Source organism: Nerophis ophidion, linkage group LG08 (assembly GCF_033978795.1).
Source record: "Nerophis ophidion isolate RoL-2023_Sa linkage group LG08, RoL_Noph_v1.0, whole genome shotgun sequence".
NCBI lineage: Eukaryota > Metazoa > Chordata > Actinopteri > Syngnathiformes > Syngnathidae > Nerophis > Nerophis ophidion.
This window is the reverse complement of record NC_084618.1, coordinates 27,066,776-27,080,401: the sequence shown is the minus strand read 5'-3', so window position 1 is coordinate 27,080,401 and position 13,626 is coordinate 27,066,776. Positions and strand designations below refer to the sequence as shown.

At 45.4% G+C, this 13,626-nt stretch overlaps 1 protein-coding gene across 3 annotated transcripts in view; it reads right to left on the bottom strand.

Moving 5' to 3' along the window:
- Positions 1-13,626, bottom strand: part of calcoco2 (calcium binding and coiled-coil domain 2) — a 28,720-nt gene that overhangs the window by 12,017 nt on the left and 3,077 nt on the right. For 2 of the 3 annotated variants that reach the window (XM_061908146.1, XM_061908148.1), the window contains exons 3-8: positions 11,647-11,740; positions 11,406-11,566; positions 3,925-4,050; positions 3,732-3,857; positions 3,528-3,653; positions 3,328-3,444 (exon numbers count right to left, since the gene is read on the bottom strand). In XM_061908146.1, the coding sequence (XP_061764130.1) occupies positions 3,328-3,444; positions 3,528-3,653; positions 3,732-3,857; positions 3,925-4,050; positions 11,406-11,566; positions 11,647-11,740 (750 nt within the window). The remainder of the gene's footprint in view (positions 1-3,327; positions 3,445-3,527; positions 3,654-3,731; positions 3,858-3,924; positions 4,051-11,405; positions 11,567-11,646; positions 11,741-13,626) is intronic. The other variant, XM_061908147.1, reaches the window with a different exon arrangement.

The following is a 13,626-nucleotide window of genomic DNA, read 5'->3' as shown; positions in this document are numbered from 1 at the left end:
CCAACCACCTTAAATGACCTGGGCGAATACATTAAATATAATGGCAGACCATATCGAGTGACATGGTAGGCCACAATAAATTACATGATGGACTACGTTAAATAAGGTGGCAGACCACAACGAGTTGATGGACCACCGTAAATAATGTGGCTGGACAATTTAAATTATGTAGTGGGCCACTTAAAATTACGTGGCAGGCCACATTTATGAGGTGACTGCCTACAATAAATGACGTGAGGTGCCACATTATATGACATGACGGACTACATTAAAGGATGTGGCCCACCACTTTGAATAACATGGCAGATCACAAATGATGTGGCAAATTACATTAAAGGACGTAACGGACCACTTTAAATATTGGGACAGACCGCAATGTATAATGTGGCGGGCCACTTTAATGTAATGACGGTTCACATTATATGACGTGGCGGGTCAGATTAAATGGTGTCAAGGACCACTTTGAATATCGGGACGGACCAAGTCATATAACATGGCGGGCCCCATGAAATGATATGCCAGACCACAATAATGAGTTGACAGACCACATCAATGATTTGACTGCCCACCTTAAATGACGTGCGGAACCACAATATACAACATGGAAAGGAAACTTAAAACAATACCGTGACGGACTACATTAAATGATGTAGAACTAGGGGTGTAACGGTACACAAAAATTTCGGTTCGGTATGTACCTCGGTTTATAGGTCACGTTTTGGTTCATTTTCGGTACAGTAAGGAAACAACAAAATATAATTTTTTGGGTTATTTATTTACCAAATTTGCAAAATCTTCCACCACAAATATTTTTCTTAGTGGAATATTTGATGTGAAGTATTGAGAACCTTGGATAAGTTAATAATTCATAACAACATTGATTTTTATTCAATATTATGTTTTGAGCAATGACAGTTTGAAAGAAAAAAAAAACAGCTTTGTTTTATTAGTCAATATTGCAACTTTTTCTAAATTACATTTAACCTTCAAGATTTTTTATTTCACTTTTGTTATGTTTTTGTTTATTTTAATAGTATTTTTAGAATGTTCCGTGGGCCTTTAAAACATTAGCTGTGGGCCGCAAATGGCCTCCGGGGCACACTTTTGACACCCCTGCGATACATAATAAAAATGTAATCTGATAAATCAAATGGATAAAAAGCAAAGCCTAGAGACGCATGCGCGTTTATCATAACTCTCTCGCTCTCTGCCCCTCCCTCACGAATGCTGCTGTTGCGCGAACAATGTGTTTTGTTTTGAACCCCTTCTTAAAGGGGAACATTATCACAATTTCAAAAGGGTTAAAAACAATAAAAATCAGTTCCCAGTGGCTTGTTGTATTTTTTGAAGTTTTTTTCAAAATTTTACCGGTCCCGGAATATCCCTAAAAAAAGCTTTAAAGTGCCTTTTTTTCGCTCTCTGCGAAGACACTGTTCATTTTCCTGTGACGTCATACAGTGCTGCCAATACAAACAAACAATGGCGAATAGCACAGCAAGATATAGCGACATTAGCTCGGATTCAGACTCGGATTTCAGCGGCTTAAGTGTTTCAACAGGTTACGCATGTATTGAAACGAATGGTTGGAGTATGAAAGTATTGAAGAAGAAACCGAAGTTATTGAGCGAATAGCTATTGACGCTATTCATAGCCATAGCATGGCCGAATAGCTGCGTTAGCATCGCCGGTAATATGTGCGGACCAAACGATCAGGACTTTCGCATCTTGTGACACTGGAGCAACTTAAATCCTACGATTGGAAAGTGTTTTTTTCGCATTAAATGTGGGTGGAAGGAAACGTAATATAGTTGCAAATGCATCTGCAGGTTATCCATACATCTCTGTGCCATGTCTGCTTTAGCACCGCCGGTAAATAGCATGTTAGCATCGATTAGCTGGCAGTCAGCATCAACAAAACTCACCTTTGTGATTTCGTTGACTTTATCGTTGCAGATGCATCTGCAGATTATCCATACATCTCTGTACCATGTATGCATTAGCACCGCCGGTAAATAGCATGTTAGCATTGATTAGCATAGCATGTTAGCATTGATTAGCTGGCAGTCACGCCGCAACCAAATATGTCTGATTAGCACATAAGTCAACATCAACAAAACTCACCTTTGTGATTTTGTTGACTTTATCGTTGCAAATGCATCTGCAGGTTATCCATACATCTCTGTGCCATGTCTGTCATCGCCGGTAAAATGTGGAGACACTCCAGCACATTCAGGGGGGGTCTGGCGGCGGACACTTTCGCATCCTCGGGCCAGTGGTGCAACTTGAATCCCTCCCTGTTAGTGTTGTTACACCCTCCGACAACACACCGACGAGGCATGATGTCTCCAAAAAATAGTCGAAAAAACGGAAAATAACAGAGCTGAGACCCGGTGTTTGCAATGTGTTGAAAATGTAAATGGCAGCTTTATTACCTCGGTGACGTCACATTCTGACGTCATCGCCACAGAGCGATTAACAGAAAGGCATTTAATTCGCCAAAATTCACCCATTTAGAATTCGGAAATCGGTTAAAAAAAATATATGGTCTTTTTTCTGCACCATCAAGGTATATATTGACGCTTACATAGGTCTGGTGATAATGTTCCCCTTTAACCCTGAACGTACATTGTTAATACACGCAACCATAACTCAAAATGCCGAACATTTGAGGCATTTAAGAAACTCTGCCCGGACAGCCCCGCAAAAGAGGACATGTCGGGTGAAAAGAGGACGTAAGGTCAGTCTATCCTAGCCCGGTCGCTGCTAGCATGCTAGCAAAAGAGGACATGTCCGGTGCTAACAGCTACTGAGCTAGGATAGACTGACCTTACGTCCTCTTTTCACCGGACATGTCGTCTTTTGCGGGGCTGTCAGGGCAGTTTCTTTAATGCCTCAATTGTCTGGCATTTTGAGTATTGTTTACGCTACTTAATATGTCCGTCTGGAAACTCATTCAGTACACCTCCGCACCGAACTGAAACCCCCTTACGGAAACGGTTCAATAAAAATACATGTACCGTTACACCCCTATGTAGAACACCACATTATATGACATGACAGAACTCGTCATATAAAGTGTCGGGACACATGAAATGATATGGCAGGCCAGATCTTTCCCCCAGGCCTGGAGTTTGTCTCATGTGCTAAGGAAATAAGGGAGAGGGCGGAAGCTGCGGAAGTTTCTAGGGGCAAACACTGTGCCAGAGCAAGAGGATAAAAACAGATTGATTTTAAATGTTTGAAATGTCTGCAACAAAAACATGGAGTTTATGGAAAATTGATTTGTCCTCTCTGTGACATAAGGGTGAGGAGCTTATCTTGACGTACTTGGTTCTCTTGAGTCAGCATGTCGTTTTGATGTCTGATAGTCAACATCAGATGCTCCTTCTCCTCCATCAAGACTTCCTTCTCTGCGATGGCAGCCTGAGCTTCTCTCAGCTCCAGCTGGAAACCACAAAGGAGGTTCTGCTGAAATTTCTGATGCAGGCTATGTTTACAAAAACAGGGGCTTTCCTTGGACACGCTACCTCGGTTTGTCCTAAACGACCGTCATCACCCTCGCCGCCGCCGCCTTCATCATCGCAGCCCGGTGTGCTCCCAGCATGCTTCTCCTGGATCTGCATTTGACTTGTCATCTGGGCCAGCATCTCCTGCTGTTGGACAGGAGAAGAAGACTGAGCGTTCGCTACCCGAGCCCCACGTGAGAAGGAACAACAACTAAATATCCATACCTTCAAGCTGTCCATTTCTTGCTTTTGCTGCTGCACCGTGTTTTCTAATCGTTGATTCTGAGCCTTCATCTCTGAAAGTTCTCTCTCCAGCTCAGACTTCTCCTGGCTGTGCTGTTTCTTCTGCTCCTGTGGAGCCCACAGAGTCAAGCGTCACACAACTGTTGCCAGCGTGCAAAGGAAAACTACGACAGACCTCCAAGACGCCGACTTGCCGCCTTTCGTCCTGCAGATCTTTCTGCATCTCTTCGTTTTTCTCTCTGATGCGATCTGCCGCCTCCTTCAGAGCCGCCTTCTCTCGAACGCTCTCGTCCACTTGGTGCTGCGCAACATCAAGCATAAGCCCTCCAGACTTTCAATACGGAACCTTCTGATCCAAAGCCACACTCAGAACCTCTTGGATCTTAATCGCTTTTTTAAGTATTGTTTACTCGGGGTGTGAACCCTTGGGCACCTAACGATTACATTTGATTCCCGTTCCTGGGGTGACGATTCTTGAGTCAACGCGATTCTCGACTCAAAGCGATCCTCGACTCGAAGCGATCCTCGACTCGAAGCGATCCTCGATTCCACGCGATCCTCAACTCGAAACGACTCTCGACTCGGAGCGACTATCGACTCGAAGCGACTATCGACTCGAAGCGACTATCGACTCGAAGCGACTATCGACTCGAAGCGACTATCGACTCGAAGCGACTATCGACTCGAAGCGACTATCGACTCGAAGCGACTATCGACTCGAAGCGATTCTCCACTCAACGCGATTCTCCACTCAACGCGATTCTCCACTCAACGCGATTCTCCACTCAACGCGATTCTCCACTCAACGCTCTTCTCCACTCAACGCTCTTCTCCACTCAACGCTCTTCTCCACTCAACGCTCTTCTCCACTCAACGCTCTTCTCCACTCAACGCTCTTCTCCACTCAACGCTCTTCTCCACTCAACGCTCTTCTCCACTCAACGCTAATCTCCACTCAACGCTAATCTCCACTCAACGCTAATCTCCACTCAACGCTAATCTCCACTCAACGCTAATCTCCACTCAACGCTAATCTCCACTCAACGCGATCCTCGACTCAACGCGATCCTCGACTCAACGCGATCCTCGACTCAACGCGATCCTCGACTCAACGCGATCCTCGACTCAACGCGATCCCCGACTCAACGCGATCCCCGACTCAACGCGATCCCCGACTCAACGCGATCCCCGACTCAACGCGATCCCCGACTCAACGCGATCCCCGACTCAACGCGATCCCCGACTCAACGCGATCCCCGACTCAACGCGATCCCCGACTCAACGCGATCCCCGACTCAACGCGATCCCCGAATCAACGCGATCCCCGAATCAACGCGATCCCCGACTCAACGCGATCCCCGACTCAACGCGATCCCCGACTCAACGCGATCCCCGACTCAACGCGATCCTCGACTCAAACCGATTCTCGACTCAAACCGATTCTCGACTCAAACAGATTCTCGCATTGTATTAGTTGGTGAAATAATTCTAATGAAACTTTTTCAAAACAGGTTAGAAAGAGTTCCTTCTGGTTTCTTGGAGATCGGCCAACATTTTAAAACTGATTCCTATAAAAAATACAAATGTTCTTTTTTTTTTTAAATTTATTTTCAAATTTATGAATTGATTCAGGTGTGAATCGACTTTTTTGTGCACTCCTATTGTTTGCACCAGGAGTCATCGCTCAATTGGGGCATCCTTTTTTTAATTTTTGTGAAATGTTTTCAATATTTTAATCAATTTGATAAATCAGACTTAATTCATATGGCACTTTTCATGCAGAGCCAAGTGGCAATAAAGTGTCTTACACCAAAAAAACCCCATCTCAACTGGGTAATATCTACATTTTACAACATCTAAAAATAGTATATTAAATTTCAAAATAAAAGTTAAAATAAAGTAATTAAAGAAAAACAACAACATTTGAGACGTCCCCACTGGATGTAAACTAAAATTAACGCCATCTAAAAAATAGTAAAACATTTTAAAATATAAGTTAAAATAATTTTTATAAAAACATTTGAGACATCTCTGGGTAATAACTAAAGTTAACACCATCTAAAAATAGTATAATATATATTTTAAAATATAAGTAAAATTCACTGTAGCAATTCAATGAGACTTCACTGCCATCGGACCAGCCAAAGACTTCTATGGAATTACAACAAAATGAACCCAGATTTCCCTCGCCCGGACGTGGGTCACCGGGGCCCCGCTCTGGAGCCAGGCCCGGAGTTGGGGCACGATGGCGAGCGCCTGGTGGTCGGGCCTGTCCCCATGGGGCCCGGCAGGGCACAGCCCGAAGAGGCAACGTGGGTCATCCCTCCAATGGGCTCACCACTCATAGCAGGGGCCATAGAGGTCGGGTGCATTGTGAGCTGGGCGGAAGCCGAAGGCAGGGCACTTGGCGGTCCGACCCTCGGCTACAGAAGCTAGCTCTTGGGACGTGGAACGTCACCTCACTGGGGGGGAAGGAGCCTGAGCTAGTGCGCGAGGTAGAGAAGTTCCGGCTGGATATAGTCGGACTCACCTCGACGCACAGCAAGGGCTCCGGAACCAGTTCTCTCGAGAGGGACTGGACCCTCTTCCACTCTGGCGTTGCCGGCAGTGAGAGGCGACGGGCTGGGGTGGCAATTCTCGTTGCCCCCCGGCTCAAAGCCTGCACGTTTGAGTTCAACCCAGTGGACGAGAGGGTAGCTTCCCTTCGCCTTCGGGTGGGGGGACGGGTCCTGACTGTTGTTTGTGCTTACGCACCAAACAGCAGTTCAGAATACCCACCCTTTTTGGGTACACTCGAGGGAGTACTGGAAAGTGCTCCTCCGGGTGATTCCCTTGTCCTACAGGGAGACTTCAACGCTCATGTTGGCAACGACAGTGAAACCTGGAGAGGCGTGATTGGGAAGAATGGTCGCCCGGATCTAAACCCGAGTGGTGTTTTGTTATTGGACTTTTGTGCTCGTCACAGATTGTCCATAACAAACACCATGTTCAAACATAAGGGTGTCCATATGTGCACTTGGCACCAGGACACCGTAGGCCGCAGTTCCATGATCGACTTTGTAGTTGTGTCATCGGATTTGCGGCCTTATGTTTTGGACACTCGGGTGAAGAGAGGGGCGGAGCTTTCTACCGATCACCACCTGGTGGTGAGTTGGCTGCGATGGTGGGAGAGGATGCCGGACAGACCTGGCAGGCCCAAGCGCATTGTGAGGGTCTGCTGGGAACGTCTGGCAGAGTCTCCTGTCAGAGAGAGTTTCAATTCACACCTCCGGGAGAACTTTGAACATGTCACGAGGGAGGTGCGGGACATTGAGTCCAAGTGGACCATGTTCCGAACCTCTATTGTCGAGGCGGCTAATTGGAGCTGTGGCCGCAAGGTTGTTGGTGCCTGTCGTGGCGGTAATCCCAGAACCCGTTGGTGGACACCAGCAGTGAGGGATGCCGTCAAGCTGAAGAAGGAGTCCTATCGGGTTCTTTTGGCTCATAGGACTCCGGAGGCAGTGGACGGGTACCGACGGGCCAAGCGGTGTGCAGCTTTAGCGGTCGCGGAGGCAAAAACTCGGACATGGGAAGAGTTCGGGGAAGCCATGGAAAACGACTTCCGGACGGCTTCGAAGCGATTCTGGACCACCATACGGCGCCTCAGGAAGGGGAAGCAGTGCACTATCAACACCGTGTATGGTGCGGATGGTGTTCTGCTGACTTCGACTGCGGATGTTGTGGATCGGTGGAGGGAATACCTCAAGACCTCCTCAATCCCAATCTTTGAGGAAGCGGTGCCTGGGGAATCTGTAGTAGAATACCTCAAGACCTCCTCAATCCCAATCTTTGAGGAAGCGGTGCCTGGGGAATCTGTAGTGGACTCTCCTATTTCTGGGGCTGAGGTCGCTGAGGTAGTTAAAAAGCTCCTCGGCGGCAAGGCCCCGGGGGTGGATGAGATCCGCCCGGAGTTCCTTAAGGCTCTGGATGCTGTGGGGCTGTCTTGGTTGACAAGACTCTGCAGCATCGCGTGGACATCGGGGGCGGTACCTCTGGATTGGCAGACCGGGGTGGTGGTCCCTCTCTTTAAGAAGGGGGACCGGAGGGTGTGTTCCAACTATCGTGGGATCACACTCCTCAGCCTTCCCGGTAAGGTTTATTCAGGTGTACTGGAGAGGAGGCTTCGCCGGATAGTCGAACCTCGGATTCAGGAGGAACAGTGTGGTTTTCGTCCTGGTCGTGGAACTGTGGACCAGCTCTATACTCTCGGCAGGGTTCTTGAGGGTGCATGGGAGTTTGCCCAACCAGTCTACATGTGCTTTGTGGACTTGGAGAAGGCATTCGACCGTGTCCCTCGGGAAGTCCTGTGGGGAGTGCTCAGAGAGTATGGGGTATCGGACTGTCTTATTGTGGCAGTCCGCTCCCTGTATGATCAGTGTCAGAGCTTGGTCCGCATTGCTGGCAGTAAGTCGGACACGTTTCCAGTGAGGGTTGGACTCCGCCAAGGCTGTCCTTTGTCACCGATTCTGTTCATAACTTTTATGGACAGAATTTCTAGGCGCAGCCAAGGCGTTGAGGGGTTCCGGTTTGGTGGCCACGGGATTAGGTCTCTGCTTTTTGCAGATCAATCAATCAATCAATCAATGTTTACTTATATAGCCCTAAATCACTAGTGTCTCAAAGGGCTGTATGATGTAGTCCTGATGGCTTCATCTGGCCGGGATCTTCAGCTCTCACTGGATCGGTTCGCAGCCGAGTGTGAAGCGACCGGAATGAGAATCAGCACCTCCAAGTCCGAGTCCATGGTTCTCGCCCGGAAAAGGGTGGAGTGCCATCTCCGGGTTGGGGAGGAGACCCTGCCCCAAGTGGAGGAGTTCCAATACCTAGGAGTCTTGTTCACGAGTGGGGGAAGAGTGGATCGTGAGATCGACAGGCGGATCGGTGCGGCGTCTTCAGTAATGCGGACGTTGTATCGATCCGTTGTGGTGAAGAAGGAGCTGAGCCGGAAGGCAAAGCTCTCAATTTACCGGTCGATCTACGTTCCCATCCTCACCTATGGTCATGAGCTTTGGGTCATGGCCGAAAGGATAAGATCACGGGTACAAGCGGCTGAAATGAGTTTCCTCCGCCGGGTGGCGGGGCTCTCCCTTAGAGATAGGGTGAGAAGCTCTGCCATCCGGGAGGAGCTCAACGTAAAGCCGCTGCTCCTCCACATCGAGAGGAGCCAGATGAAGTGGTTCGGGCATCTGGTCAGGATGCCACCCGAACGCCTCCCTAGGGATGTGTTTAGGGCACGTCCAGCTGGTAGGAGGCCACGGGGAAGACCCAGGACACGTTGGGAAGACTATGTCTCCCGGCTGGCCTGGGAACGCCTCGGGATCCCCCGGGAAGATCTAGACGAAGTGGCTGGAGATAGGGAAGTCTGGGCTTCCCTGCTTAGGCTGCTGCCCCCGCGACCCGACCTCGGATAAGCGGAAGATGATGGATGGATGGATGGATATAAGTAAAAATTAAATATAAATAATAAGTGAAATCACAACATTTGAGGCACCCTCACTGGATAATAACTAAAATTAACACAATCTGAAAGTTATATGACACATATTTTAAAGTAAAAAAATAAAATGTAAATAATATAGTAAGTGAAAACACAACATTTGAGGCGCCCACACTGGATAATAACTACATTTAACACCATCTAAAAAATAGTATAACACATTTTGAAATATGAGTAAAAACAAATTAATAAATTAATAAAAACATAACATTTAAGGCATCCCCACTGGATAACTAAAATGAACACCATCTAAAAATTGTAAAACAGATATTTTAAAATATAAGCAAAAATAAATTAATAAAAACATAACATTTGAGGTGCCTCACTGGACAATAACTAAAATTAACACCATCTAAAATAAATAGTCTAACACATTTTAAAATATAAGTGAAAAATTAAATATTAATGTTAAAGTACCGATGATTGTCACACACACACTAGGTGTGGTGAATTTTGTCCTCTGCATTTGACCCATCCCCTTTTTCAGCCCCTGGAAGGTGAGGAGCAGTGGGCAGCAGCGGTGGGCGCGGCTGGTAATCATTTTTGGTGATTTAACCTCTAATTCCAACCCCTGATGCTGAGTGCCATGCAGGGAGCCAATGAGTCCCATTTTTATATAAATAATAGACCATATAATATATTTATATAATGAATTAATAAAAACAACATTTGAGGTGGCCCCACTGCATAATAACTAAAATTAACACCATCTAAAAAATAGTATAATACATATTTTAAAACACAAGTAAAAATAAATGAATGAATGAATAAAAATATAACATTGAGAGAATAATAATGATAATAACAATAAAAAATAAGAACCTAAGAAGAGTTAATATGATCAGTAAAAAGGCTAAAAAAAATGCATTTTTTGTTCCAAAACTAATTTATGGGAGAATTTTTTTTAATTTTGCAGTAGAAAAATAAAAAACTGAAAACAAATGTAATTTTAAAATTCCAAAAACAAATATTTTAGTGCAAAATAAATGTAACAAATTCAAAAGATAAATATAATCCTAGCATATGTAATCCCGGTACGACTGTTTGCAAGGCCAGCACTAAAACTGGGGCTTCATGGTGGAAAATGCGAATATCTGCGCAAACTTGCTATCATATGCTCATCAGTGACGGAGCAAGAAGAGGCTAGGAACACATTTCTGGTCAAATTTAATGTGAAGCGCCCGCTCCTTCATTCATTGACATTTTACATGTGTGTGTAGCTGACAGCTACACAACAGCTAAGCAAACAATAGCACACATGCTAGACATACATAATAATCATTGACAGGGGTTGGAATCTTTGGGCACCAGACAATTCGATATGATTCTGATTCCTGGGGTGGCGATTCGATTTCAGAATTGATTCTCTATTCAAACCGATTCTCGCTATGTATTATTTGGTGTAATAATTCTAGTAATTGAACGTTTTCAAGACAGGTTGCCGTTTAGAAAAATCTCTTTATGGTTGCCCTTTCTGATGATCTTAAAACATTTTTTTATTCCCCCCAAAAAAAGTTTTTTCTTAAAATAGATTTTCAAAAATTATAAATCTATTTAGAAATCGAAATAACAATCGAAGTTTGTGCACCTTTAATACTTGAAGAAAAGTGCAGTGTAAAACAGCACATTTGTGAATAAAAACAAGTATTAAATATTTTTTGTTGCGTGTTACGAACACATACAAAGTCTCCAAGGCAGAAGTGTATTAGAAAGTATCCAGTAACAAGCGTGTCCGCATCACTCAATTTACTGCAACTCATGAACCTTAACTTCATGAATTATTGTGACCACTGGATGTCCCTAAACAAAAGAACCACTCCAGTTTAACTTAAAGACAGCATATGTCCATTCCAAACTGTTAATAATGAATAGGTTAGTGTTTTTTACACCATCCAATGATGAAAGACACATTTTTTAGGTGTGATTTGTGCCGATATTGTATCAGATCAACATCGGTATCGGATGAGAAGCTGTATCGGAACACTTTAGGAGTTTAAACATTTCAGCATTTTCTTCTCTCTGCTGTATTTTGTAGTTTTCGTTGTAGACGGGCCAATAAAACCCGGTCTGGGGACCTTTGAACACACCTGGCGTAAATTCTAATGCAAGATTTGTGATACCTGTGTGGTGATAACCCAGAGGTCATTGTCTAACGTGGACTCTGCACTTGGCTCCGTCTGAGTTTTGAAGCAGAACGGCGTGCTGGCGCCGCACACGTGGCCCGTGCTGTCCACGTAGCAGAACTGGTAGAAGTCCACGTCATCTTTGGGCAGGTAGTAATCTGGGAAACGGGGAGCACAAGTGAGGAACGAAACGACATGTAGCTTGGTCGTTCGCCTCTTGACGTTGTTCGCGTTGCACCTTTGAAACACGCCTTCCTGCTCACTGGCTGCTGGTCCCCACATGGCTCCACCCACACAAAGGTGTGGTAGTCCTTGGTGGTGCTCCAGCCCACCTGTGGGGTCAAAGTGCACAGGTCAGCACACGTCCACACAGCCCGAGTCAAGTCAAGGAAAATAACAACGTTCTTTGTGCTGCAAACATTTAACAATTAGTTTTAATGTTGTCACCCCCACCTTGTCAATATCTCCCCAGTATTGTCTCAAAGGTTTGCGCTGCATTTGTGCTGCAAACTGTTTTTGTCCAACTATTATAAGTGGGGTCGCGGGGGGCGCTGGCGCCTATCTCAGCTATAGTCGGGCGGGAGGCGGGGTACACCCTGGACAAGTCGCCACCTTGTTATTCATGTGTTATTATTCATAAACCAGCCCCCCTGAAACTTGTTTTAAACATTTGTGCTACAAAATATTTTTGTCCCCCCCACTCCCATCGATGTCAAAATTGCTCCAAACTTCTCTCAAATGTTTGTTATCTTCATGCTGCAACATTTTTTGTCTATCATAGTTTTTATGGTATTAACATTTTAAAGTTTTAATGTTATGGTGTTATTATCCATAACTATCCCTCCCACCCCAAACTTTTCCCAATCATGTGTTAGAAATGTCTTTTGTTTTAACTATTCTAATTTTTGCGGACGTTGTATCGATCCGTTGTGGTGAAGAAGGAGCTGAGCCGGAAGGCAAAGCTCTCAATTTACCGGTCGATCTACGTTCCCATCCTCACCTATGGCCATGAGCTTTGGGTCATGACCGAAAGGATAAGATCACGGGTACAAGCGGCCGAAATGAGTTTCCTCCGCCGGGTGGCGGGGCTCTCCCTTAGAGATAGGGTGAGAAGCTCTGCCATCCGGGAGGAACTCAAAGTAAAGCCGCTGCTCCTCCACATCGAGAGCAGCCAGATGAGGTGGCTCGGGCATCTGGTCAGGATGCCACCCGAACGCCTCCCTAGAGAGGTGTTTAGGGCACGTCCAAATGGTAGGAGGCCACGGGGAAGACCCAGGACACGTTGGGAAGACTATGTCTCCCGGCTGGCCTGGGAACGCCTCGGGATCCTCCGGGAAGAGCTAGACGAAGTGGCTGGGGAGAGGGAAGTCTGGGCTTCCCTGCTTAGGCTGCTGCCCCCGCGACCCGACCTCGGATAAGCGGAAGATGATGGATGGATGGATGGATTAATGGATGGATTTTTATGTTGTTATCGTTGTATTATTCATAACCACCCTGTCAAAATATCCCCAAACTTGTCTCAAATATTTGTGCTAAAGTTGTGCAGCAATTTTTTGTCTAAACATTATAGTTGTGCTCCAACATTTTGTTTGTCTATTGTAGTTTTTATGTTAACCTTTTATAGTTTTTTATGTCAATAACGTCATATCCACCGTGTCAAAATCTCCCCAAACATGCCTCAATCGTTTGTGCTGCAATGTTTTTGTCTAACTGTTACAGTTATGTTATATGACATAGTTTTTATGTTAGCGTGTTATTATTCATAACCATCGAACCTCCCCTCCCCCCCACCTTGTCAAAATCTCCTCAGACTTATTTTGAATGTTTGTGCTACATTTGTGCAGGTTTGTGTTGCCGTTTATAGTTTGAATTTGTCTGAATTTTTTAAATTTTTAGGCTATTAACACAAACCTAGATAATAAGTTTACATCCATCCATTTTCTACCGCTTATTCCCTTTTGGGGTCGCGGGGGGCGCTGGCGCCTATCTCAGCTACAGTCGGGCGGAAGGCGGGGTACACCCTGGACAAGTCGCCACCTTATGTTATTCATGTGTTATTATTCATAAACCCGCCCCCCTGAAACTTGTTTTAAACATTTGTGCTACAAAATATTTTTGTCCCCCCCGCCCCCATCGATGTCAAAATTGCTCCAAACTTCTCTCAAATGTTTGTTATCTTCATGCTGCAACATTTTTTGTCTATCATAGTTTTTATGGT